Source organism: Poecilia latipinna, unplaced genomic scaffold, assembly GCF_001443285.1.
Source record: "Poecilia latipinna isolate Pla-1442-1.1 unplaced genomic scaffold, P_latipinna-1.0 Scaffold1446, whole genome shotgun sequence".
Lineage (NCBI taxonomy): Eukaryota > Metazoa > Chordata > Actinopteri > Cyprinodontiformes > Poeciliidae > Poecilia > Poecilia latipinna.
This window is the reverse complement of record NW_015114062.1, coordinates 101,994-129,452: the sequence shown is the minus strand read 5'-3', so window position 1 is coordinate 129,452 and position 27,459 is coordinate 101,994. Positions and strand designations below refer to the sequence as shown.

At 42.4% G+C, this 27,459-nt stretch overlaps 2 protein-coding genes across 7 annotated transcripts in view; one reads left to right on the top strand and one right to left on the bottom strand.

Annotated features, from left to right (window-relative positions):
• Nucleotides 1–20,673, top strand: part of tp63 (tumor protein p63) — a 46,376-nt gene extending 25,703 nt beyond the window's left edge. For 2 of the 6 annotated variants that reach the window (XM_015057238.1, XM_015057239.1), the window contains 11 exons: nt 1,390–1,638; nt 13,609–13,795; nt 13,872–13,987; nt 14,907–15,016; nt 15,107–15,243; nt 15,477–15,559; nt 15,646–15,770; nt 17,931–18,076; nt 19,649–19,796; nt 20,071–20,164; nt 20,276–20,572. In XM_015057238.1, the coding sequence (XP_014912724.1) occupies nt 1,390–1,638; nt 13,609–13,795; nt 13,872–13,987; nt 14,907–15,016; nt 15,107–15,243; nt 15,477–15,559; nt 15,646–15,770; nt 17,931–18,076; nt 19,649–19,796; nt 20,071–20,164; nt 20,276–20,572 (1,692 nt within the window). Of the gene's footprint in view, nt 1–1,389; nt 1,639–13,608; nt 13,796–13,871; nt 13,988–14,906; nt 15,017–15,106; nt 15,244–15,476; nt 15,560–15,645; nt 15,771–17,160; nt 17,797–17,930; nt 18,077–19,648; nt 19,797–20,070; nt 20,165–20,275 lie in introns of those variants that run through there. The other 4 variants (XM_015057236.1, XM_015057237.1, XM_015057240.1 and 1 more) reach the window with 4 other exon arrangements.
• Nucleotides 20,674–21,497: 824 nt separating this feature from the next.
• zbtb11 (zinc finger and BTB domain containing 11) overlaps nt 21,498–27,459 on the bottom strand; it is a 14,549-nt gene continuing 8,587 nt past the window's right edge. The window contains exons 5-10 of the mRNA XM_015057243.1: nt 26,891–27,193; nt 25,601–26,021; nt 24,374–24,491; nt 24,119–24,277; nt 22,451–22,626; nt 21,498–22,277 (exon numbers count right to left, since the gene is read on the bottom strand). Of these exons, the coding sequence (XP_014912729.1) occupies nt 21,739–22,277; nt 22,451–22,626; nt 24,119–24,277; nt 24,374–24,491; nt 25,601–26,021; nt 26,891–27,193 (1,716 nt within the window). The 3' untranslated portion in view covers nt 21,498–21,738. The remainder of the gene's footprint in view (nt 22,278–22,450; nt 22,627–24,118; nt 24,278–24,373; nt 24,492–25,600; nt 26,022–26,890; nt 27,194–27,459) is intronic.

The window sequence follows — 27,459 nt, the reverse complement described above, 5'->3', positions numbered from 1 at the left end:
TGTGTGTGTGTGTGTGTGTGTGTGTGTGTGTGTGTGTGTGTGTGTGTGTGTGTGTGTGTGTGTGTGTGTGTGTGTGTGTGTGTTTCAGTCTGAGTTTCTGTCCTCCATTCACTAAACACTCGTCTCCTAACACCTGCATGACCGCCATAATTGTCCTGCAGAAAGGCTTCCCATGAACTCTGTTGTCATAGTTTCCGGAGGGGGTGAGGTGGAGGCTAAGTGACCCTCATCCAAACAGCGAGCCTCTGTTGCTCAAACACATCCAGGTTTACTCAGATGACCTCTTTCAGGTGTGTCAGTCTGACTCTTTCCTTCGTCTCTGCCTGAGTCACAGCGCATGGATCCATGAGTAATAAACACGGCTCATCGATTTCTAAATCCCCTACTTGGCTGTCCGTTGTATAAACCACGTCCTCCCTCCCTCTCTCTCTCCCCCTCTCTCTCTCTCTCTCTTGCTCTCTCTCACTCTGTGTGTTTTGCTCGTCACCTGGCACAACACTAACACCTGGCAACGTGGTGGGTGTGAGGCGGACAGCTGTGGTCAGCTTGAAATAAACGAGAGGCCCCACCGAGAGATTAATGGCCCTCCGACGAGCGAGACACAGCACCTCGTCCAGGAATGTGCCATTTATAAATGGAAAGGAATGGGGCGAATGGCTTGGCTCTGACCCAGGCGTACTCTCCATCCTGTCCGAAGGCTGACATTTGAATTCCTCCTGTCGGGAGAGTTCGACCGATGGAGAGGAGATAATTTAATAGATTATTTAGATTTTAAAAAACAACAACAAAAAAACAAATTTCTGATTAATGAGGCTAACCATATTCTTTCTATTGATTTTTGTAGGGTTTAATGAAGTCCATATTTGTAATTTTTTCCCCCCCCAATTTTCTGTTTATTCTAAATCTCTCCACTTCAGTGTCAGATCTGTTTATGTTGTGAGGAACAACAGGGTTTCCCCATTAAAACCTGCTACCTGGTGGTGGGGGCACTAAGTCGGTACACTGTGTTTTTGTGACAAAAATATTTAATAGGTTACAAACATTCAAAGGTACAGGAGCAGGCACCATGAGCAGGAAATAATGCCATGTGAGGCCAGCGGGCAGGAGCAGGGACGACCCAATTGGTGCGGACCCCCAGTTCACTGAGTCAACTGTAAACCTATCACTGTTACTGCCACGGGAAAAGCTATTTCAGATGAACAACACTTGGCCTGGTGGCCCACCAGGCTTTGATAATACACTGGGGGAAAACCCTGAGTCATCAGTTCTTCCCTTTTTAGTCGTGAAATGAACAAGACAAAAAAAAAAAAAAAAACATCCATTGTAGTTTCTGACCACATTCCTTTGTTTTGTTCTCCCTCCCCATCATTCTGCTCATTTCCTCTCTAGTCGCAGTACACGAACCTGGGGCTCCTGAACAGCATGGAGCAGAACAATGGTTCGACCTCCACCAGCCCCTACAACAACGAACACGCTCCAAACAGCGTGACCGCCCCGTCACCCTACGCCCAGCCCAGCTCCACCTTCGACGCTCTGTCCCCGTCACCGGCCATCCCCTCCAACACAGACTATGCCGGGCCGCACACCTTCGACGTGTCCTTCCAGCAGTCCAGCACGGCCAAGTCTGCCACCTGGACGGTAAGAGTCCCATCCGTCCATCTCTTGTTTTTGTTTTCACTGTGGGACCTTGCTCTATTCTTCTGAAGGTTTCTGCCTGCATCACCAAGGTTTGATAAAGTTACAGTTTGAAAACGACACAAATTTTCCATCATAATCATCAGTAGGCCTGTATCGATAACATATTCTGCGGGACGATAAATCGTCCCAGTAATTATTGCAATAAACGATAATGTTGTTTTGAGACCATTTTCAAGTAATTTATTGTCACCTTCCTAAAGTTAATTTTTGTCAAAAGTGGTTTTGTGCATAAATCATCTTTTGGCAATAAATGACTTGGGTATTTTAGGAAGGTGACAATACTGATCATGACATAAGTTCACCTTCTCAATGACTAGTAAACGTTTAATTTTGTACAAAACGCTTTACACTGGAACTGGAAGACATTTTAAAAATCCAAAATCAAACACAGTAACCAAAAACGATTTCAAAAAAGCGGTAATAAAGCTCACACACACCGAAACCATAAATACAATCAGTTCAGTTTGAGGCAAATCCAGGTAAGTTACTGATAACTGCGGTAACCAAACTCTTAACATTTGAGCTTTTTTCACTCTTTTCCTTTCTTAAAATCTTCTTTAACAACTGTATTTCTTGACACATCCTTCAGTTTTGTAGCTTTAGCTTTCAGTATCAGATGCTAAAGGGAACCAAAGCTTTAATGTTCTAGCTGTCATTGTATGAAGCAGTTTTTCAGGTTAGAGGTTAAAGGAACTCTCCTTTTACGTTTGAACTCCTTATCTGACTCCTGATGCTCTAGGCAGACTCAGGTGTACGTTAAAAGTCCTGAATTGCACAATTACATTTGGCAAGGAAGGAATGTCACTTTAGATGTATGGCTTCAAATCACGTCTGAACCTCAGGCACTTCTAGTTAACTCGCTGACAGGAAGGGAGGGGGTAGCATCACTCACCACAGACAGCGTCACCACCCAAGACATTTACAGCCCTGTCCTCAAAAGTAAAACTTTCAGGTTAAAATCAATTCACTTCAAAGGAAAATGAGCTTTTCTCCAAATTTTTATGCTATTTATTTTTAGTTCAAGTTGGCAGACGTAACTTTTTTTAAGTCTTGGAGCTCTTCCAGAAGTTTTTGTTTGTCTTTTTTTGCTCCTCACTTTATCACTCAAACAGAACAGTGGGACCTAACTCAAGGAATGAATCATTGTTTTGTCTACATATACAATATATCTTAAGTAAGACGTTTCTTTAGCAGGAGCCTTTTGAAATGACCTGAATGATAGTCGTGGTTGTAAAAAAATAGGATTTAGGACCTGAGAGCCAAAGCGTCTTTTTGTAGATTTTCAGCTAAAAACTGATTTCAGAAAATCAATGTGTCCTAAACTACTTCTCTCTACAAACAGAGAAAGGAGAGAAAATATGTTTTGTGTCAAACTCTGAACAAAAAGCCCTAAAGATACAGTTTAAATTGCAGTTTGCTCTCATGTGTTGACACTCCTCTGGTGGGTTTGGGGGATCTTTTATGCTTGAATGAGTCTCAGGTCTGTGACTATGGTGTTCTTGAGAAGTTTCCATTTTTTGTTCCTTATTCTTGTATCAAACATTTAAAAAAAATCTGAATTTCTGAAACATTAAGTTCTTTTCTGCACCAGTTTGTATCTAGATGTTGTCCTTTGTCTTTGATCTGCTTCACCGTTCAGCGTCTACCTTTTCTATTGTTGTGGCTTCTGAGTCATCAATGAGACTCACTGGAGTTTTGGCTTCTAAACCATCTTAGAATTGAATCACAGATTCAAACTCTTATTTAAAGAATCTGTGTTAAATATTTTGTCCACATTAAAACCTTTACTTATATTTCTTGACTGCTGGTTATTTCCATTTTCTGTCGTTCTTCTGAACCAGGCAAACATTTTGCCCCTTTTTTTTCACATTGCAGTTGTGTCAATGTGACAAACAAAATGTGACAGATATGTGACAGATAGACATTTCATCATACATTTCCTCCCTTTTAAATGTTTTTTTTGTTTTTTTTGTTTTATGTTTCTCTCTTGTTTAAGAGAGAAACATAGTGATATTAATCTTAAGTAAATATTAAGGATACTTTCTTCAACACCAATACAGATATCTGAAGTTTAGTATTGGCAAATACAGAAAAAAACAGACATAAAAGTACTGAATTACAAATTTATTTGATAACTCTGTACCAGTACAGCACCTTTAAATAAACCAACAGCTTCACAAGCTTGCTCAAACGGAAACAACACATCTTTAATTTGTTCAGTGGGTGTAGTTCAGAGCATATCAGCCAATGTAGAATAATAAGGAAACTGAAACTGAATATGTTGACTAACTTGATCAAACATGTAAAAATAAACGGCAACAAACCTTCCTTCAAATGGTTCAGAAAGTGCAATTAGGAATCCTAAATGTATTGTAAAATAAATAATGTAGAATGACGTCACTCTGAGCACAAATCATAGAATTAGACTGAATAGATCTGTCCTTATGGACTGGGTGTATTATCACTTATACACCATGTAGGATGTTATTTTCTATGTCTGGACCAATATAGATATTAATATCTGATCTGTCCGGAAAGCTCCAGGTCGGTCCATCTTCATTACTTCCTCATTGGACCGTTAAACTAGCTTATACTGATGTACTAATGTGAATCAGTTTATTTCTTTTAGTGATTTTTTTTTTGTGTAGCTATGAAAATAATCATATTAATGCTTAAATCTCATGTGTATTCTAATTTTATTGTATATTGTGCTATGAAGACTTCATATTACATCTTGTTTCCATTCATTGTGGTTCTGATCCCAACAAAAACATCTGAACCAACTCATTATGACTAAACTAAAATAACAGGTGACCTCCTGCTGGTAGATACTAAGTACTGACATTATTGAACCAATTGTCTTAAAACACACCATAGGTAGATCATAAAGTGTTACTTTAACTCACAGACTGACACCGTGAGCACGAATGTTCTGGACTAAAGAGTTTAAAAATAAAAACCTAAAGAAAGATTGAATTATTATTGTTGACATAGCGGCCTCAGTTCACCCTAAAGTTGAACAAAGTTCACCTGTGTTGACAAAAGTCGTAAACAAGCGGAATCGTTGCTCCAGGTGCGGCGATGGAGCTAGATGTCACCGTGTGACAGTGAAGCCACACAACCAGCTGCTCCTGCTCTGGTTGTGTGTGTGACAGGTCTGAGGGGCAGCTGTTGCATCACCACTCCACCTGTTTGCTTGTTTACGCGCCACTCTGTTCAGACAGCCTGACTGGCTGGTGCACCGATGCTCCCTAGCGGACGCCTGTAAAGATCGTGGCTTGGGGCGATGTATCGGGACGGGACAGCGGCGTTGAGAGTCAGGATGTGAAATCCTCTGCGGTTGCATCACGGACCTTCTGAGACACATGTGGATGATTACATAAGGAGTCCTGAATCATCAGCCATGATTTTCAAACCTCAGCTCCTTCTGCACCGATTTGAACCTATTCTGCCTCCCGTATAAACCCCAGGGAGTGCTCTCCTTACTCACCGGCCACGCCAACTGTGGGATTGCAGCAGTCACCTAATTCCCACACCGCCTCACTCATCCCTCTCATTTTCACAGCCCCAAAAACAAAAGTGTTTGTCTGAAGTAGAACTGTGAGGTGGTTGGCAAGAGGCACGCCCCAGAAGCCTGCTTTACTACACATCCCATCACTGACTTCACGCGGGGAAACAGCCGGAGTCCCAGAGTCACATGATGATGCAAGACCGGTTGGGTCGGTCTGAATGTTGTTACACTCCAACAAACACCTTGACCTAGTACTTACTGATTTGCATATAAATGTCATTTAAAAGTTCTTGGGTTTTTTTTTATATAAAAACCATCAGTACTCTTAAAGCATTTCATGCTTCAAGTTTGGTTGAGTCTTTGGGATTGTACCAAATACAAAGTAACTTAAAATGGACTCAAAAACACAAAAACGAAAGCTGCAAAAACTTTGTTGTGTAACTGTGTACATACTTACAGAGAACACCTTGTTGAAGCCTTTCTTCATCTTGCAACAAAGTTGTTTATATTTTGCATTCTTTTAGCTAAAGTCACAGTTTACATTTTTGCAAATGTTTACAACAATATCCTTATACAAATGTATCAGTCAGGGGTTTGTCCCAAAACCTTGTTGCAGAATGTAGTTCAGTAAGGCGTGCTTCGGCACAAAAACACTGAGCATCACCAAAAAAACACCACACCCACAGTGAAGCACGGTGGTGGCACCAGCTTGCTCTGGACTTTGTGTTTTTTATTTAACCTCCATTTAAACAAGTAAATTGAGAACTAATTCACAGCAGAAGACAGAAAAATGTCAATAGAGGGGAAAAAAATAAACCATTAATAAAAATACAACCATATTCATACTGACTAAATGGACCATAATCCATAGAAGTGTTCTTGCTCTCTTCTGGATGGAACCGGAGTGAAAGAAGTTATGAACGGTTCCACATTCCTGTCTGGTTTTGCTCACAACCCTTCAGGTCTCTGCGGGAACGCTGACGATAAATACAGATTTTTATAAACAGAAAAACATGCATTCAAATGACCAGCTCAGGGCTTCCTAGGAGGTAATCAAAGCTTTAAACTGGAGTTCAGAGCTAAATCTGAGAAAAAATTATCATCACCTGCAGTGAAATTTATGCTCAGTTTCTGCAAGTAGAGTGGACAAGTGTTATAAATTTAAGATGAGGAAAGAAAAGCGAATGCTTAAAACAAATAAAGATTAATCAAACATTTAGTTTAGGGGTGTGCACACTTAATCAGCCAGGATTTTGCTTTTTTTTCTGAAAAATTAATTAATTTTTTAGTTGAAAAAATATTTTTAGAAGTTATTAAATTTGATATTGTTTTAACACTACAGAGGTGCGGAGATGTCGTCATGTTTTTCTTGTTTTTTTTAATTTATTTTTTTTATCATAAACCTGCCAGCTTTCAACCCTAATCTTAATCCTAATGGAGCTGATGACATTCATCAGCCGTGACAGCTCTGCTTCACATAATTATATATTTTTTTTGTTGGGCTGATTTTTTTTTTTTATCCCTCATTGGCCTCACAGGGAGTCCTTTTTTTCAGCCTCGTCCTAAAAGACGAGCGATTACAGCGTTGCTTCTCGTCTTAAAGGAGCCTCCCTCGCCTGATCTCAGGAGCTCTGCTTCAAAGCTCTCCTTAATCTCAGCCCGATAGCTCAACGGCTGGACTGACGGACGGATGGCAGAGAGCCACCGAAGATGTCACCGGCGCTGCACAGATCCACTAATGCCCCTTTTTTTTCTTCTTTCTTTTCTTTTTTTTTTTTTTTTTTTTTAGACCGCGGGATCTTCCACGGGACTTAATGGACTGTGTACTGTACTTTTTGATGACTGTTCTTACGGAGACACACCTAATCCCTAACCCACACCTTAACCTCTTCCTGTCTAGGATGAGTGTGACACACACACATGAATACATACACACAACACGTCAACCCTTCCCAGAATGTCTCCCACATGGTTTCCCCCCCGCTGGCGGCCTCTGACCTAATGGGTCAGATTAAAGGTCAAACAAATACGCAGTTTTATCTCCTTTTTTTTGTGAATTAATGGAGTGTAGCAAATGAGGCGACCATTGTCAGGGCGAAAGATTGGTGGTGTTTGCCGTCTGTATTATCCACCGCCGTCAGAAAGTGGCCATGGTCCGGGCTATCGGTGGGCCGCCGCGGAGCTCAGGGGGGGATTACAGTAATGGATTGACGGCCTGTAGGTAATACTTGTGTAAATACCGTGTGCCTCTTTCCTGAACCCTGTGCTCTCGCAGAGGGCTCTGTCTTTTTGAGGAGAGTTAAGCTTGATGGCTGCATCTCACATTGCGCCGCAGGAGGAGGAGGAGGACAGGCTGTGAATGCTCAAAGAGAAGAGTGTTCCAGCGAAAGGCAGCAAGACGCAGCTTGCCCCTGGAACATCTGCGGGCCCGTCCCACGCCTCACGAAATTGGGCCGAGACTTGTTTGTGTCAACGAACCTGTTGCGACTTGCCCATCGCGCGGAGAGCGACGAGCCCTGAGAGCTGCAGATGGGGAAAAAAAGTGTAGGGGGAAATTTTTTTTTTTTTTTTTTTTTTTTTTTTCCAAGGCAGAGTTGGAAAGGTTTTATGACAGCTTTGGGATCCCTCCATGATCGTCATGGAAAAGCACATTCTTCTACAGCTACAATTACCAGTCGTTTTTTTTTTTTCTTTTTTCTTTGAGCTCGGTGTTGCGCAACTTTGTTTCGCTGTTTTTTTTTACTTGGAATATACTTCCTTTAAAAAAATCACTTTTTTAACAAATATTATTGATTTTTTTTTTTTACACTTTATACATCAAAAACACAAAATATTAGCTGGACAATTAGAAGATAAAGAGAAGTAAACTACACCACGTATTTTAATGTAGTTTCTAGTTTAAGTATCTTTGTGCACTTGAAATTAGACAAAACCAACTTACAAATAACCTTTCAGAAAGATATGAGTTTATTTTGAGTCAATAATTCCTTAATATTGATAATAAAGGGCTAGTTCCACTGGCAGATTATTTAACTTGTAACATGGAATAACTGGCACTTTTTCACCAAAACAAAGAATTATTGACATAAAACAAGCTCCTACATTTTGCAGAAAATGAATTAGTGAATTAGTTTTGTCTTATTTCAAGTGAACTAAGGCACTTGAACTAGAAACTACACCAAAATACTTGGTGAGAGTTTGTTTTTGCAGTGTTTCAATTGTTTCCCTGCCAGTTAGTTGCTTAAACCAGATTTTAAAACATTTTTATATCACCTTTATTTAACCAGGTAAGTTGATTGAAAATAAATTATTTTCAACAACGACCTGTTTCAAAAACTTTAAAACACCAAACAACTTCATAGAATATGCTACTTTACAGTCCCACTAAACAGTTGAGCTACAAAAATGGATTTTGGAAATAATTTTAAGCAATACGAACAGTTTTACCTTTTCTCCTAAATTAATACACATCTAATTGATCAGGAGAGTGATGTGTATTGGATCCTCAGACTACGAGTGGCCACAGGGCAGCGTACAGGTTAGCTTCAGGACGCGTGTCATCACAAGATTGGTTGGCCAAGATAAGTTCTGCTGACGACCGGCAGACGTTCCTCTCTTTTGGGGGATGGAAACGGTCCTCTAAAACGTTCAATTTATTTAAATAAAGAAGCGGTTTCTTCGCTTCTTGCTTCTCAAAAAGCAGGAAAAGGAGGAAAGAGGGGAACGGAGGGGAGGGAAAAATCAGCTCTTTTGGATTATTGTTGATTTAAAACAGGTTTGGAAGACGCTCCAGGCATGACATGACTTGTCAGGAATGAAGAAGACAAGACCAGAGGCGCCAAACAGTGCTTGTTTAAGGCCTGATGTTTGTCAGGACTTGACTCCTGCATGCGCCCGCAGCGCCTGTCAGGGAGAGAAGAACGCTACAGCTGTGGGCCTGCCTCAACCTGCGCTGCAGAGGAAGTCTCTCTTTCTCTCTTCTTCTCTCCCTCTTTCCTTGTCAGGGGGAACTTCAGCAGGATTTAAAAAGTAACGGCGCACACACACATATTCCTGCAAACTCTCCTTTTGCAGTTTTCTACCAGTACTAGTTTAGCAGCAGCAGCAGTGCAGTTGCTGCATGCGTTTCTTTTGGTCGTGCCACGTGTTGGATGTCCGGCGGGCCAATCACGTGTGATTCCCACCAACAGTTTTTTCTTTTCTTTTTTTCTTTCTTTCTTTCAAATGATTGTGATTAAGTGGCTCTCTGCATTGTGCGGCCGTGTTGTTCCTCGCCTGTGTAATTCACATTGTGACCAATGAAAGGCCCATAATTACACGTTAACACCTGAGCACCGCGCCCTGTGTGAGCCACTGGATCCCATCAGTCAACTCGCCGTCCTCCTCCACCCTGAACGCTCTCAGGAGCAGCGACTGCGCTCGCTCTCTGCACTGCAAACACACACACACACCAGCAGCAGCACATAGTTGCACTCTTAAAAGTTTGTAGCTGGAGGGCTGGGATGGTTTCCTGCTTTCTGTGTGTGTGTGTGTGCGCGGGTGTTGTGTGTTCTTTGCATATGATGGAGTGTAAACGCTGAGGTTTAAGATCATCTAAACAAACTGCCTCAAACATCTCTGATTGGATCATTGTGCATCACCTTGTGTTGTTTTTGCTACATAAATCCTTCTCCCTGTGATCACACCATTAAATGATCAGTTTTTTCTTTAGGTTTTTTTTTTTTTGCCTCCTAATCCTTGGCTCTCCTTTTCTGTTTCTCCTCGCCTGCGTTTCGCTTCTCCACCTCATTTAGCTGATTGACAGAGGCGTACGGGGAGTATCGGGTTAGAGGCGAGGGGACAAGCACCACTATTTATCTTAACTTCTTCTGTTCTTTAGTTTTTTTTTCCCCTTCTTCTTAAGAAGCGGTGGTTTTAGAAAGCCGCTTTGATTTTTAAGGAAGAATCAGTTCAGCCGTCGTGTTGACATACATGTCACAGAGCCTGATCTGTGATTTGGATTTTAAGTCGCCATTCCTCCACTGCAAAATCCCCAAATCTTACCAAGTAATTTTGTTTAGAGTTCAGTGTCACTTGAAATAAGACAAAACTAACTTACAAGTGACTTTTTTTGTGCAAGATATAGGATGTTGTTTTAAGTTACTAATTTCTAAATGTTGATTAAAAAAATTACAAGTTCGACTGGCAGGTTATTTCACTTATGGGAAAAATCTTCTATATCTTGCAAAAACGTTACTTGTAAGTTTGTTTTGTCTCATTTCAAGTATATTGTGATAGTTGCACTAGAAACTAGACTAAAAATACTTAAGTTTTTGTAGTGCTTTCTTTAATATTTTATTTAAGTAGCATCATATGAATCTCGCAAAACTGTTCTTACAACTTTTGCTTTTGCTATTTGATAAAAAGCTAAATAGCAGATAAAAGTGCAGTAAAGATTAAATATGGTCACCAACTTAACTTTTTGTTTTAAGAAATATCTGAAAAGTGTGGTGTGCATTTATGAATTCATCCCTGCCTACATTTAAATGTACAGTACTTGCACAAAGTCCAGTGAATGGTTTGCTGTCGTAATTCGGCCAATTTATAAATGCTGATTTAATCTACCAGTGGGTGATTTAATCTCAGTATAAAACCAACTGTTTGGTTTGTTAGAGATCATTAGTGAGCAAGCAGCGACATGAAGACCAATGAGAGCAGCGGGCGGGTTAGAGAGAAAGTTGTGGTGAAGTTTAAAGCAGAGTTAGGCTGCGTATTAACCCCCCTTTACTCTGACGCACCGTAACTAAAATCCAGTGAAACCAGTCGGAAATTCAGTCCATCAATAAACGTAGAAAATCTACAGAAGTATTACAATATTTTAACTCTGGAGCCTGTAGGTAACTCTGGAGGAGCTGCAGAGTTACCTACAGATATTACAGACTGTAATAGAAAACATGCAAAAACACAAAATCTTACCAAGTGTTTTTGGTTTGGTTTCTAGTGCAAATATCTTTCTACTCTTGAAATAAGACAAAACTAACTCGCAAGTGACTTATTAGCACAAAAAAAGCTTAATAAAAAAAAAATTACAAGTTCCACTGGCAGATTATTTCACCTATAACATGGGGAAAATGTTTTGTTATAAGTGAAACAATATGCTGGTGAACCTAGTATTTTTTTAAATCAATATTAAGGACTTAAAAGAAGCCCTCATGTCTTGCTGAAAATACATTTGTAAGTTAAGTGTGCTGAGATATTTAAACAGGAAACTAGACCAAAAATACTTGGTAAGACTTTGTTTTTGCAGTGGGGAATGAAGTAGATCAAAGAGTTTAGATTAAACCCAAGATAATGTGTGTCAAAGGTACTGACAGGGATACAAAAAGAAGTTTTAAAACTGTATCGTTTTTCCTTTTCGCTTCCCAATTATGTACCGCTTTTGTCTCAGCCGGTCATAAAACAAAGTGACGTTTGCAGTCGCAGTGTGACAAAATCACACAGAAGCTTTTGTGAGGCACTGATTTCTGTAAATCAGAACCTGCTGGTTGAGTCGAGGTCAATAAGAAAACAGGTTTTGCGTGGAGAGAGGAGTCAGGTGTGTTTGTGCCAAGCTGGGGAAAATTAACATCAACACATCCTGGTACTGGGATGAGTTCCCTGATTCACTGGAATTACTCTTAATAGAGGAGGAATTTCATGTTGTGTTTGCGTTACCAAACAAGCCGCTGGCGCTTTTTCTTTTCTTTTTTTTCCCTCTCTCTCTGACAAGGAAATATTCACCTCCACCCCCAGCCTGTGTCTTCTGCACACAGAGGGATTTAAAGCCCTGCTTACACAGCAGTGATTTGAATGGTTTGTTTACACAGTTGGGTTGTGCCTATTAGTAACAATTCAGTCTTTTCTGATGGCTTACTGCTTATCAATCCCACCAGTGCCAGGGATCAAGGCACATCCATTATTTATGACTCTCAGGCTCGCCAAGTTGAACGCGGGCCAGCTTGTGTTTGAGCAACCATCGCATTTCGGCATCGGTCACGGGCGGATCGTGCGATTAGTCCTCCACTCCTGCACTCAGACCTGAAAGCGATTCATTTTCAGCCAAGCGCACAAGTCAGATCTGCACCCGGCCTAATATGTAGCTGGAGCATGGCAGCCACTTCACAAGCGCTGCTGTGTATGATGAGTAGCCGTCAGATGCTTCAGCAGAACTCTGATCAAAGCCAGGGCCCCCGTCTAATTACTCCTGGAAGGGTCCATTTTAGGGCGGAAGTCCCACAGGCTCTCTGTACGACACTTTTAAGGTTGCCAATACACACTTGTTGCCACCAAACCTCCTCTCTCTCTATCTGTGTGTGTGTGAGTGAGTGTTTATTTATGTAGGTCATAATCACAGTGTTGCATTTAGCACTTTTTGCTTCAGGGAAAAACCAGAAGTGTTCAGTCGGGGCAACAGGTGTTCCAAGATGAATCTGTTGGAGATGATAAATGCAAACTGTAAAATCTAAGAACAGAGACAAGTTTTTCTTCCACACTGCAAAAACATATATATATTTTTTAGCAAATATCTTAACACTTGAAATAAGACTAACTTACAAGTAAAGTAAGTTAGTTTCAGCGAGATTGTAGAAGCTTGTTTTAAGTCAACAATTTCTTTTTTTTTTTTAAAGTACCAGTTACACCGGCAGATTATTTCATCTTTAAAATGTTTTAAATCACATATTCTCCCTGTGAAACTAATATATTAAAAAAACATCAAATATTGAGAATTATTGACTTAAAAGAAGCTCTAAGCTTTCCTTAGAAACTTTTTAATCTACTTAGAATAATCAATCAAACCAAACTGTTTGATAACTAGGATCAATTGGAATGTTTGAAATTAAATTATTGTTTTTTTTGTAAAGTGATATTTGTTGTGAATAAATTGAATTGAATCCTGTATCTTTTTTATCAATAACTTACTTGTAAGTTAGTTTTGCCTTATTTTGAGTGTACTAAGATATTTGCACTATAAACTAGACAGAAAATACTGTCTAAGAAAACAGAAAAGAGTTTGTTTTTACAGTTCAGATGATATTTCCTGTTTGTTTAAATATTCTGATGCACAGGTGTCCAACAACAGGCCCGCAGGCCAAACCGGCCCGCCAGCACTGTTAATGTGGCCCTCTTGACATCAAAGGGCCACATTAACAGTTGCAGCTTTAAGCTGTTTTCTCTTTACAGAACTAAACTATGTCAATGTGAAAAGTTGCTATGAATAATTACTGTTTACTAATCTAACACAGAGATTAATACTAATCTTAATATTTTAACGGATAGTTTTCTCAGTAGATTTTACCGCATCCGGCCCTTTAAGGACATTTATAATCTTGATGTGGCACAAAACAAGAGTTTTCATTTCCACCTCTGTTCTTATGTTTCAGTACTCGACAGACCTGAAGAAGCTCTACTGCCAGATTGCCAAGACCTGTCCCATCCAGATCAAAGTGCTGACCCCACCTCCGCAGGGGGCCGTCATCCGGGCCATGCCAGTCTATAAAAAAGCCGAGCACGTGACCGAGGTGGTGAAGCGCTGCCCGAACCACGAGCTGAGCCGCGAGTTCAACGACGGTTAGTTCCAGACCTCACACTCTGTGATTGTTGTTAGTGCGAAGTGTTTTAATGACCCGGACGGCGCCGCTTCCAGGTCAGATTGCGCCGCCGAGCCACCTGATCCGCGTGGAGGGAAACAGCCACGCCCAGTACCTGGAGGACACTATCACTGGGAGACAGAGCGTACTAGTTCCATACGAGCCCCCACAGGTGAGGAAACCTTTGAGCTTTTCCACGGTTTGCCACTTTATAAATACACACTATGTGAAAGATAAAATATACATGGGTTTAAAGATGCTTACGAAAAAAAATATCAGAAAAGCAAGTTTTTTAACTTTTGGCCTTTGGAGAGGTTGACAGCTTTGGGGGTGCAGCAGAAATGCAGAAGAAGTTAGTCTGATTGGAAAAAATGCAACTTCTTTTGCTTTTAGAAATCTAGCAGCACAAAGATGGTGCAATATCACAAAGATGGTGGTGGCAGCATCTTGTTCCAGGCTGGAAAAAGACTGGTGAGACTGGATGACTTTAAACATGCAGCCAAAACCACAACGGATCAAGGGAGATTTGTTCAAAATGGCCCTGTCAAAGTCCAGACCAAATCCATTTGAGACTTGAAAACATCCAATCTCAGCTTCAGTTATTTACAGTGCTGATTCAGGAGGGGTTGAATAGAAATGCACTCTACTCCTACAGATTTTTCAATCCCTTCAAAATGATGCACTAGTTTGTTTTGGTCTATTAAATCAAATACATTGGATTTATGTAAGGTCACAGTGATGAAAAGGTTCATCTTCATGGTGTTCTAAGGTTTTGTAAGGAAATGGTAAATATTTAGTTTTAGTATATAGCAGCAGTTTTTATAATCCATCTGCCCAGATTTAAATAAAAGGCTACAGCTCAACGTGAAATAAGAATAAATCCATATTTTGTCATATTGATTAGAAAAGCACCTTGAAAACAGCAGTGGACCGAAGTGTTTGACAGTTTACACCAATCATCATGACATAAAACAGATTAAAACAATGAGCTAACGTAGAGCTACAGAAAACAAGATGAGTAAAAGTGACAGAAACGTGTTTTTAAAAGATTTAAAAAGTCCAATCTCTCCGTCTGTGTTTCCCCTCTTCAGGTCGGGACAGAATTCACAACGATCTTGTATAATTTCATGTGCAACTCGAGCTGCGTGGGCGGAATGAACCGGCGCCCCATCCTCATCATCGTCACCCTGGAGACCAGAGAGTAAGAGACGCCGCTCCGTCCTCTCCAGACGCCGCTGCTGTTCGCTCACTTTGTGTTTGACAGAGTCTCCATGTCCCCCTCCCCTCCCAGTGGACAGGTTCTGGGCCGCCGCTGCTTCGAGGCCCGGATCTGCGCCTGCCCCGGCCGAGACCGGAAGGCGGACGAGGACAGCATCCGCAAGCAGCACGTAACGGACAACTCAAAGAGCAGTGATGGTACGAAGCGCCGTAAGTAGGGCCGGGGCTGGTGGCGGGCTGATGAGCTTTGGCTTTACGTGACGTGCTGACTGTGTCCAGGAGCCTCAACCACTAACACTGCAGGAATGTTAGCATCAGCGCTAGCGTTAGCATCCCCTCTGCCTGCCGCCCTGCTTGATCCTTCCTCCTGTTCTGGCTCAGTGTAAGTGTCCAACACTGCGGCTTTCCATTCACTCTGCTTTGGTTTTCCTGCTCTTTTCCAGCTTACCGCCAGATTTCTCAAAGCATCCAGATGTCCACCATCAAGAAGAGAAGATCTACAGATGAGGAAGTGTTTTGTTTACCTGTAAGTCTATAAATTATAGAGTAAAACTTTGTTCTGAGCTCTGATCTGCTTCCTAACGCTGTCTGATTTTGTTTTGTCCACTGCAGATCAAAGGTCGTGAAATCTATGAGATGTTGGTGAAAATCAAAGAGTCTCTGGAGCTCATGCAGTTCCTGCCACAGCACACAATAGAGTCATACAGACAGCAGCAGCAGAACCTCCTCCAGAAGCAGTGAGTGCCAGCTCTGTTTGTTCTGAAGTGAAACAAAAAGGTTTTCCAGCAACAGTAGAAATGCACCCATCAGCTTTGTGGCCAGGCTCAGACTTTTACCATCCAGTTCAGCCAATTCTGGTCTCTGTTTAGTGACCAGAATGAAAAGCATTGAAAATAAAGTCATCTCTGTTAGGACCAGAGGTGACGTCACACTGGGTGAGAGAGTGTTCGCTGTAAACTGGGCTTTTATTCCTATTTTAAAACAAAGAGGTGGTATTTTGAGCATAAATTCTTATGTTAGCCCTGAGCGTTATTAGCTTTGTTGATTGTAAACATCAGTTCCAGCTTTTAATGTAGGAACTTAAAGCTGCAGTACATAACTGGTTAGAAAAAATGTTTAACATATTTGTTAAAACTTCCTCCATGTTGCCACAGAATAATGAGACAGGTCATATTTTACATATTGTAACTAATATGTTAAAAAAAAAAAAATCTTAAAAAACTTTCTACAAAAGTGATGTACTGCAGCTTTAAGTAAACTTAAGTTATGTCAGATTTTTCTGACAGGCTGCTCTCTGGTGGTTCCTGGTGCATTTCTAGCTGCATGTTTTCCTGTGTGACTCCAGCCAAACGCCACTAACCGAGCAGTTTGATCGCGCCGTAGCTATCCAGAAATTTACCCAGAATCCCTCAAAGTTGGCAGCCTTAGAGGGCAAGTCTAGCGTTAAGCCGGGGCAGTTTTTCCTTCCCTCCCGTCTCGTTCTCTCTCGGGTCAGGAGCCAGGAAGCCGAACGGTGGCGAGAGGTGGCGTTTAAGTTCTCAGGTTGGTGGTAACACCTTCGGCTGCTCTGCCAGCTTCAGCAGAGTCAAAGTGTTTCAGACGCCTTCGACCCGTGGCAACCAGGAGACGGTTACCGCCTCGCTGTGAGGTCATGCTGTGTTTCTTCTGCCTGGCAATGAAACACGCTGCGATTTCTGAACCGTTCAGAACCGTGTTCCTCTCAGCTCCGCTTGTCTTGTGTGTTTGTGGTTTTCCTCACTCCTTCACTCCATTGTAAATAAATGACTTCAGTTCTGTCTGCATTCACACTGAACGCCTCCCTGTGGTGAAATGCCCTGTTCTGTGTGTGTACATTGCCATCTTCTGGCCAGCAGCTGCACTGCAGTAAGTAAGTTGCTGAAGTCAAAGGTTTGGTGAATGTTTTCCTGCTGCTTTCTTCACCTCTGGCCCACTCCAGGGTCTCTATCTCTCTCTCTCTCTCTCTCTCTCTCTTTCTGTGTGTGTCTCTCTGTCTCTCTCTCTCTTTCTGTGTCTCTCTCCCTCTCTCTCCCTCTCTCTCTCTCTCTGTCTCTCCTGCGCTGAGCCCTTATTTCTACTCTCTCTCTTGTCTCTGGTTCCTCCCTGCAGCCTGATAAAAAGCCGTCTGGGCAGCCAGCTCCTGGAGTCTGCAGGAGAGCAGAGGCGGCGCTGCAGCTCCTCCTGAAACTCTGCTCCACATTCCTCTTCTTCCTCCTCCTCCTCCTCGTCTTCATCTTCCTCCGGCCTACACGGACCTCCTCTCTGTCTACTTTAGTATTTTTTTTTCTCCTGTCCCTCCTCTGTCCTGTGGTGGGACTCATTTTGCTGGACAGACTCATTTGACTGACTTTGCATGCTGTTTGTGAAGCGCTGCCATCTTTCAGCCTCTAGGCTGAGGTTTGTACAGGAACAAAGCCTGATTGCTGCTGCTGCTGCTTCTTTTTTTATTCTATTTGAGACTCATAAAGTAAACATTTTGAGCCTTTGCGTTGTTCTGAGAGCTGGACTCAAACTTTTTCTGGATTTTTGAGGGTATGAGTGGAACCTACCTGCTAGTGCAGGTCATGTTTTCTAAAGCCACTGCAGGACAGTTTGTGCATTTGAACTTTTCCTCAAAGTCGGCTTCGAATAGATCAAGCTTGAGATGTGCACCATGTGACCTCTCTGTTTGAAACAGATCAGCTTCTCCTGCTGGCTTCTGCACGCTCTTCTGTCATAATATAATAAAACGGAATAAAAACCTTTTCCTGCTGGAATCTGATTGTTTTTCTGTCATAAAAAATCAAAACGCAGTAATCACAAGGTAATATGACATGACTGGAAGATTTGTATTCAGACTCTGAGGGTGTTGCTAATGTCTCCTCTCTCTCCTGCTCCAGAACCACGATGCAATCCCCAACTACTTACGGGTCGAGCTCCCCAACTCACGGAAAAGTGAACAAGCTGCCGTCGGTGAGCCAGCTCATCAACCCACAGCAGCGCAACACGCTCACCCCTTCCAGCATGACGGGAGGCCTCACTGACAGTAAGTCTGCTGTCCGCCCACACACCTGCTCCCAAACACACACAGCTGCCCCCAGAGCCCCACCCATCCCCACAACGGCCGCCAGCACGCTAAAAGTAGAGGTGCACCCATCAGAGGCTTTCTGGCCAATTTCCGATCATTTTTTGTAAAACTCTAAGCTGCAGAGACGGATCGCTCTTTTAAAACTTTAAATCAGTGCCTCCAGGAAGTTGCGACGTTGAGATCCCAACTATTGATGCGGATTCACTCCACATTCGCAAATTTTGCACAGACTCGCAAGTCTCACCAACTTTTCCACAAATCTGACCTGATTTCCTTCTTTTCTGACCAATCACAGCAACTCGGCTGGATTCTGACCAACCCCATTTAAATCGAACTTCCTGTTTCACCCAACATGGACGATGAAAACATGTGATGCTAAAGATTTGCATCTTTTCTTTTTCTTTGCTAAAACCCTTTTGAGAGCTTCTCTGTGTAAACGGTTTATATTGAATGACTATGGAATTCATTTTGCACTTTGACCTATCCTCTGGACATCATACAAATGATTTCATTTGCTTTAAGGGTTTCGTTCCAACAAGGTACTTGAAAACGTTTTTTTGGACTTTAAATATTAACTGTTAAATTCCTGTCCTTTTTCAAAACTACAACTTTTTGAAAAAGTTTCAGGCCATAATAATCACAAAACATGGCAACATCCTGGAGGGACTGATAAATGACCTGCTTCCAAAAAAAATTACAAAACTGAAAGAAACTACAAACACAATAATGTCCTCCAGGTTGTGGGACAGACGCAGCTGCGAGCAAAACTAGCTAGTTAATGAACTTAATGCTTGAGAGGATTTGATATTGTAACTACGTAGGAGTTTTTAAAACAAAGAGGTGACGTCACACTGTGTGAGTCTGTCACAAAACAAAGCTAAACTGTGATTAGCATCTTTTATTAGGCTTTAGAGTGATTAGCTCTGTTAGCATTACTGTCTGTATTCTGATAGAGGAAGTAAGTCCTTACTAACTTGACTCTGACAGAGACGAAAAGGAAACTAGCAAATAAATAAACAAATGGTTTTAGTTTGGAACAGAAGTGAACCAATGGCTAAGATGAACATCATCGGGCCGACTGGCGATAAATTTACAATTATTATGTCCGTGATGGACATAATAAAGCTAGCTAGGATATATTAGCATATATTAGTTTCTACGTACATTAACATTCCTGAAGTCCTGTGATGTATTTGAACAACTTTTTGTTCATGAATATAAGACATCTGAAATTAAGGTGTCGTTAAAAGTGTTAACACTTTTAACGCCCTGCTCTGTAATGTTGCCATAGAAACGAGCTTCATATATCAAAATGCCTTTAGAGACTCGGCTTTCTAAGGAACTACTTCCACACTAAAGAGTGTTGGAAGTGGTGACGATGGTGTTATATGTATGGTGTGTTCACTGATTGGCTGAAAGCCATTGGCGAAGTAGCGCCCCCCCACACTCCCCCCATCCCTCCGTTTCCGCTGACCTTTCCACCCAGAGCAGTGAGATGAAGGCTCACGTTAGCTCCCTTTGTCTCTGCAGTGACCCCCATTATGGGCTCCCACATCCCCATGAGTGCTGACATGAGCTCACTGAGCCCCACACACGCCCTGCAGCAACAGCTGCCCCTGGTGCCCTCCTCCCACTGTACCCCCCCTCCTCCATACCCCATGGACAGCAGCATCTCCAGGTATCTAAGCAACGCTTGTCGCCACACATCCACGCCGCTTCTTTGGTTTTTGCTTGCCTTTTACCATTGCAGGAACGCTATACCTGTTAAATTGAGTAATCATAAATCTTTTTTAGTTGACAGCATCACATTAGAATGGTTTAAAAGACAAAAAAATAAAACGCTTTGACGTCACACTGCGAGTTAAAAAATTAACCTGGAAGCTGCAAGCTGAATGTTTTCACTGGTGGTGTGATGAGAGCAGACCAACAGTCTCCTGCTTGTCCTCCTGCAGCTTCCTCCTACGGCTGGGCTGTGCAGGCTGCTTGGATTACTTCACAGCACAAGGCCTAACCAACATGTACCAGATTGAGAACTATAACTTGGAGGTGAGCCCTTGCCTATCCAACACGAGTCATATGATGGGTTAGAGAGAAGAGAGGGGCTCGGCCTGCGCATACTAACCCCTGCCCCCCTACCCCCTGTGTAATGACCATTAGGACCTGTCCAGGCTGAAGATCCCCACCGAGTTCCAGCACATCATCTGGAAGGGCATCATGGAGCACCGACAGGCCATGGACTTTTCCCCTCCGCCGCACATAGTGCGCACCACCAGCGGCGCCTCCACCGTCAGCGTGGGCTCCTCCGAGGCGCGGGGCGAGCGCGTCATAGACGCCGTACGTTTCACCCTGCGCCAGACTATCTCCTTCCCGCCTCGCGACGAGTGGTCCGACTTCTCCTTCGACCTGGATTCCCGCCGCAACAAGCAGCAGCGCATCAAGGAGGAGGGGGAGTAGGAGCCGCTCCGCGCTCTCTCTTTCTCTCGATTCCCAGAGCCTCATTTCGCATCTCATCTCATTTCACGCCAAAAAGATGGAACATTTCGTTCAAAAAAAAGCAACAAAAAGGCCAATTGTTGGTACAAAGGCTACAGATCCTGTAAAACTGATTGCAGAAATGCACTTATGTTCATTTTGTGTTTTTTTTTATTACTGGTGATGAGCACAGCTGTATTGTGTAATTTCTTGAGAGCACTTAAGAAATGCGGAGTATTTCAATGTTGCTGACTTGTCTGGGTTTTTGCTTTGTTTCTGTAAATTAGTCTGGCTCACTGGTTGTTTTTTTATTATTTTTTGTGGAGGCGGAATAGATTGTAAACATTTCATTTCTTCTATAAGAAGTATTAATTGACAGGAGCAGCAGCTTGTTTTCTACTGTAGCTGTAGTTTTTATGCCACCTTATTCAGTCAGCTTTTGAAGTACGTTTCTTTGAGATGGTCATTCATTTGATGTAGCCATATATAGGCCTAATGCTCTTGACCCAGTGTTTGTTTGTTTTTTTAACATGACTGATGTATTTTAGCTGTTTAAACCCAACACAAGTATTTGTTTTACCACAGATATGTTTTGGTATTTTTTCATTAAATAAGGTGCCAGAAACCCAAATGTTTGTATATAATTCTGTATATATAGTCTTTACAAAGGAGCCAAGTGTTGTAACCCTGCGCAGTCGTTCAAGCTGTGCAGGTGCAAGCATTAGTTCAGGTCAAAGTAGTGAAAACACGAATTAAATGCTTTGCTTTTTGTATGTTTTGTAAATATTTTGTTATAAATTCAAAATAAAGTTCATAATATCTCGTCATTGTAGGCACCCTGAGTTTAAACTTTCAAAACTTGAGGTTGGCAACTGAAGGTTCTGATTTAAAACAAAAGACCAAAAACTTTTTTCTCTGCTTTTATTTATCCTGAGCATCTGATTCATACAGGTTATGCTGAGTTAGGCCATTTACAGAAAACACACGCGTCTCAAAGCCGCACATATTACTTTACATTAATGTACAGTCAGAAAAATAGGCATCTGTTTTAAACAGAATCTCATCTTTTTTTTTTTTTTTTACACGGCATACAAACTGAACACCTGCTCTAGTTTGTAGCTGAGTCCAGAGTCTGGCTCGGTGAAGCGTTACTCCACCTCGGCTACATGAGCCACCTCCACCTCCATGGTGTGAATCTCCTCCGACGCCTCATCCTTGACCCCGGACATGGCCTGCTGGGCCAGGACGTAGTTCACCACCTGCATGATGCCCTGATCCGACAGCGTGGCCACCGAGCCTTCGTTGGCGGCCTGAGCGGCCTGCACCGCCTCCACGGCTTCCACCGTCTCCTCGGTGATCAGCACCGTCTCCAGCTCCTCGGTGGCGGCCGGGTGGGCGGACCTGAGCTCGGGCGGCAGGTCGGAGGCCAGGATGCTGACGGCGTGCTCCACCTGGGTGCCCTGGTTGTGGAACTGCAGGGTGTCCTTCTCCAACATGATCTTCCCCGGCAGGCTGTCCACGTGGTACTTGGCCATGTGCTTGCGCAGAGTCCGCGCGTCGATGTGCGCCTCCTGGCACATCGGGCACACATACGGCCGCTCGCCCGTGTGAGTCCGGACGTGGCGTTTGAGAGAGCGGGCGTCGGCCCAGGCCACCCCGCAGGTCAGACATTCAAACGGCTTCACTCCTAAACAAATAAAGAGTAAGAATATGGAAAGTAAGAGCACAGACTGAACACTTACGATGTCACACTGCAAAAACAGAAAATGTTACCAAATGATTTTGGTCAAGTTCATAGTGCAAATATCTCAAAATAAGCTCCTATAAAAACCAGACCAAAACATTTTTGTGCCGGCTCACCCTGGTGGTTGTTGATGTGGCGCCGGTACTCTCTGAGCTGAGTGAACTTCCTGCCACACTGCTGACACTCTCGCTCCAGGTTCTGCTTCACCCGGCCCTTCTTGCCGTGCGTGGCTTTCTTCACGTGTCTCCTGAACAGAGCCTTCTCGAAGAACTCCTTCCCGCACACGTTACACCTGAGGACAAGGACATGCTCACTGCAGCTGTGCCACCGGCCAATCAGCAGAGACCTGCAGACTTCTCCGAACACGGCCTCTGTGATTGGTCGGATCGGACGCAGAGCGTCCTCACACATTACTGTTGAGGTTAGGTCTGGACTTTGACTGGACCTTTCTAAAGGTGGAGACACTATGTGTTGGTGTGAGAGTGGAACAGGTTGGGAGTATGAACTAAACGTTTGAGACTAAAACAATGTTTTAGCATACTTGGACTGGGTGTGGCTAGGCGATAAATTGATTCAACTGATTGATCAAATTAAGTTTCTGCTGACATCAGAGTGATGTCAGCAACCCAAGCAGGTTTAAAAGTCAAAGATTTGCCAGGAAAAAAACTCAGTAATTTTCAGATTAATCTGAAAATTTCTAGGAAAAAAAGAAACGTGGAAATTTCCAAGCCTCCAAATTCAAAAAAATTTGACTTTTGAAACAGAAATTTCCCCTTTTTTTCCCGAAAATTTCTGGGATTGATTTCAGAAAGTTTTTCTGTGGAATTTTATTTTTGATATATATAGATCTACAATGGCCCTAATACACCATTGTATAATTTGGATTTGGTTTAAAAAAAAAATCAGCCTTGTTGTTTCAGGAGGTCAGGCTTAATAAAAACACCAGAGAGATGAGAGCTGTTAGAACTAATCGAGTTTGATCGGCTGCTTTGCTTTTTCTTGTTGCACCAAATCAAACAGAATCTCTTTGTTTGATTTGGTGCAACCTCGACACCAAATCAAATCAGAGAAACAAGTCGAACGCTTTGCCTGAAAACGACATTTAGAGAGAATCAGATCCCATCGAGATAAAACCTCCAACTGACAGCAGATTAGATTATCCTAAAAATAACAGAAACAAATAAATAATTATAACAGTAAAATGGCGACATTAGTGTTTTTATACATTGAAGGAAATTATTTTTTGGGTCAATTGAAATATTCAAAGCAGCTGAAATGAGCCGACATGCAGTTTTTCACTGTCAGGAGTAAGAAATGGCTCCCTCTGGTGGCTCTACGAGGTATTTGAAGTTTGGAGATAAAAATAAACAAACTAAAGATCAATTCACTACGATGTGGGTCATTTATTACCGTTAATAAAGTCTTATGGTGGTTCCCTATATTCTCTCTCACAAACCTGAAATACATGTATTTAACAAAATAAATCCCCAATTTCAATAACATTTAAAATATAAAACAACCCTCATTTTAATTATCAGCATTAATACTATTAGCTCAGAGTTAAATAATTCATGACATTTTTCTTCTCGTCATCTAGAGTTAAATTCTCAAACTTCTCTTATTTTAGGTAATTAGAATGATCACAATTATTTAAATTCACTAAATGCCAGAAAGACTTGGCAAGAACATTTTTTAAAGAGATATTTTTTTATAACTTTTGTGTCCGAAACGTTGGATGAACCTATCTGCTTTAAGAGGAGTCGGGCCGGTGTGTGCTTCCTCACTTGAAGGGCTCGGCCACGCTGTGGGACTTGACGTGCGAGTACCAGTCCTTCTTCCAGCTGTAGCACTTCCCACACACCTGGCACTGGAAGGGCTTCAGGCCCATGTGCTTGTTCATGTGCTGCTGGAGATCCTTCGCTTCGTAAAAACTCTTCTCACAGCTGCAGGGGGGAGAGAGAGAGCGGCAGAGTCAGTGGATGGTTTTTATCTCGTCTGTGTTTGGGTCACAGAGGCCAACGGCACCAAGGGTCACTCACTGAGAACAAGAGAACGGACGCACTTCTGGTTTGGGCTGGTGCTTCTTCAAGTGCTTGCTCAGAGCCGAGGCTCGGTGGAAGGTGGCGCCGCAGGTGTTGCACAGGTACTTTGACTCACCTGTGGATTTGATGTGGAGGAGAGGAGAGAGGTTTTTAAACATTTGAAATTTGAGCTGAGCTTTTCATGGTTTCAGGGATTCCTCTGTGATGGTGACGCACCGACATGGTAAAATAAAAAAAATAAAAAAGCACCATCAGAGTGAACCTTTGGGGTTTTTAATACACGTTAAAATGTACTTTATTTTGAAAAATCTAGCCAAGTGAAGTAGAGATGAAAGTCTGAAGTAGAGGAAGAGAAAAGGTTAAGCTGAACACATTTTTATTGAGGCTTGTGGAAACCTGATGATAAATTGTTTCAATAATTATTGCGATAAATACATGGCTCCTCCATTAACGCTTTAACAACGTTTTTATCAGTGTTGCACTGAGCAGCAGCTCCTATAATGAGCTCGGCTGATGCTCAGTTCCACCAGGTGTTTGCCAATTGCTGCTGGCTAGTCTGAAGGAGCTGAGTGAAGGAGTTGTGGAAGTTCAGAAACTTGGAAACTGCAGTTCCTTGAAGGAGGGGCTAGGTCCATCCAGGTGTTTTACACAACTGAACTAAGATTAAAGAATTTATCAAACATGCATGAAAGAATCAAGGCAACACTCCAGGTGTTTATGATGAGGGAATAATTATATAACATGATGTAAAGCTCAGAAAAATTGATTTGACATGATATTGTCCCTTTAATTAATGTAGTTTAGGTCTTCATGCCTGATGTTTCAGATCCGGTAAGACAAAGTTTAATGTCAGGTAATATTTCTGTCGAGGCTCATTTCTGGTTGCATTTTCAGACAATTTTATTAAAGTAGTTTCAAAAGAAGATTTCAGGAAACGTTGGATGGAGATGCTCAATTTTTTCTGTTTATTGTGACGTGGTTCCTTCAGGTTGTGAGGAATGTAGAAACCTGTACTAGGTTATGGGTGATACTTCCTAAATACACCATAGTGTTTCCTTGGGTGACGCTGATGACTGAAACCAATCCAGTGGTGAGGTGTGAGCGACCACCACAGGTTAAACCCACCCAGAGGAGAGAGGTTTTTTAAAACCCACACTGTGTGTGTGTGTGTGTGTGTGTGTGTGTGTGTGTGTGTGTGTGTGTGTGTGTGTGTGTGTGTGAGACCTGTGTGCAGGCTGGTGTGCTCCTCCATGCTCCTCTTGCTGACGAACGTCTTCTTGCAGTACTCGCACTGGAACTGCTTGGTGACGTCGTGCAGCACGCGGTGCATCTTCAGGCTGTGCTTGTGGGCGAACGTCTTGCCACACACCTTGCAGGTGTGCGGCCGCACGCCCGTGTGGGTCAGCATGTGGATCCGCAGCGAGTACAGCTTTGGCAGCGTCTTCCCGCAGATGTCGCACACGAACTCCCGGCGGGTGTACGCCGCCGCCGCCGCCTTGTCGTCCAGCTCGTTCTCCGCTCGCTCCGGGGGGCCCAGCTCAGCCAGGGCCTTGGGGACGGACGACGCCCTCTGGCTTCTCTGTTGCTTGTGTCGGGCCAGATGAGCCTGGAGCGAGGCGGCGTACTGGAACTCCTTACTGCAGAGCTGGAGAACAACAAAGAATAAAAAATAAAAAACACGCAGAGGATCTTATAAAAATGTAAGAAAAAATAAATAAATGCTGTATTGAGGACCACAATAGATAAAAATGCTGTTTTTTTTTTTTTCCAGAACTCCAAATATGTTGTCAGAAAGTTAAGTGGAAGGAAAAAAATTAATTGGGACAAATGCTGCTTTGGCAGGATTCTGAAGCAAACCGAAGGACCAGGTTCTGCTTTGATGATCAGGTGATCTGTAGTAATGATTATTTTACTCACAATTTTAGATTAAAATAATGCAAATATACAGAAATTACCCATAAAGAAAAAAGTAGTAATATAAAAATCCATACTTTAATAATCAACAAACCACAGGAATCGATTATTCTAGCGATTAATTGAATAAAAATATATGCAGATTTTTCACTTAAGCACTTAAACATACTTTATAAATTAATAAAAATAAAAGATAAATAATAAATAAAATAAATAAATCCAATTCATTTTACTGCCTAAAGTGCAATAACACTTTATCAGCTTCTGATAATTTGTAGTAGGGCTGAAACAATTCAATTTAAGCAAATTGCCTTTTTTTGAATCTACAAACTCCCAATAAAGTGATTACAAAATGATTTCAATAATCGATCCTATTAATGGTTTCAGCCCAAATCCTTTAGCTTGGCTGACTGTCTGCTGACTGAGTTATTGAGGGACAGCAGAACCAACAACGCAGACAAACAGAGCAGCCTGGGCTCTGTTCATTTGGACTTATTATCTGAAAGACATAATCATCTAAAATAAACAGAAGTAAATCCCTCTGTTTGCGATCAATCATCTCTGATCCACTGAGATGTATCTGTTCTCATCAACACTCACGCTGCACTTGTAAGCGCGGGCCTTCTCGTGTTTCAGCGTGTGCATGATGAGAGAGTAGCGCCTCTGGAAGGACATGCCGCACTCGGAGCAGGTGTGCTCCCCGCTCCCGGCGCTCTGCGGTGCGCCATCTTGCTGCTTGGCCTCCGCCTCCGGCTCCACCGCCTTCGCTGCCGCCTCCTCAGGTTGAAGCTCTCCGACCGTCGCACTGTCCATGGCGCTCTCCTCCACCACGGCTTCAGGCTCGCCCTCAAACTTAGGCTCCACCGGCCTCTTTGGTGGTCTTCCTCTCTTCCTGGGACCCACCTGTGACGAGACGTTTTTTTTTAAAGATGGAAAACAGTCACTGGATGCAGTTTAGTGAAAATAACCACAATTTCCTTTTCTGTGCCTGGCGTCCTAAGGAACTTCATGAATGGGGATGTTTTTGTGTTTGTGAGGTAATGGTTGCTGTCCATGTAGCGACAGACGTACAGTGAGCTAAAAAAGGAATAATTAATAGTAGAGGTGTGCCGATCGATCGGTCACCGATCATAATCGGGCCGATTTCCGTGAAAAAGTGCATGATTGGT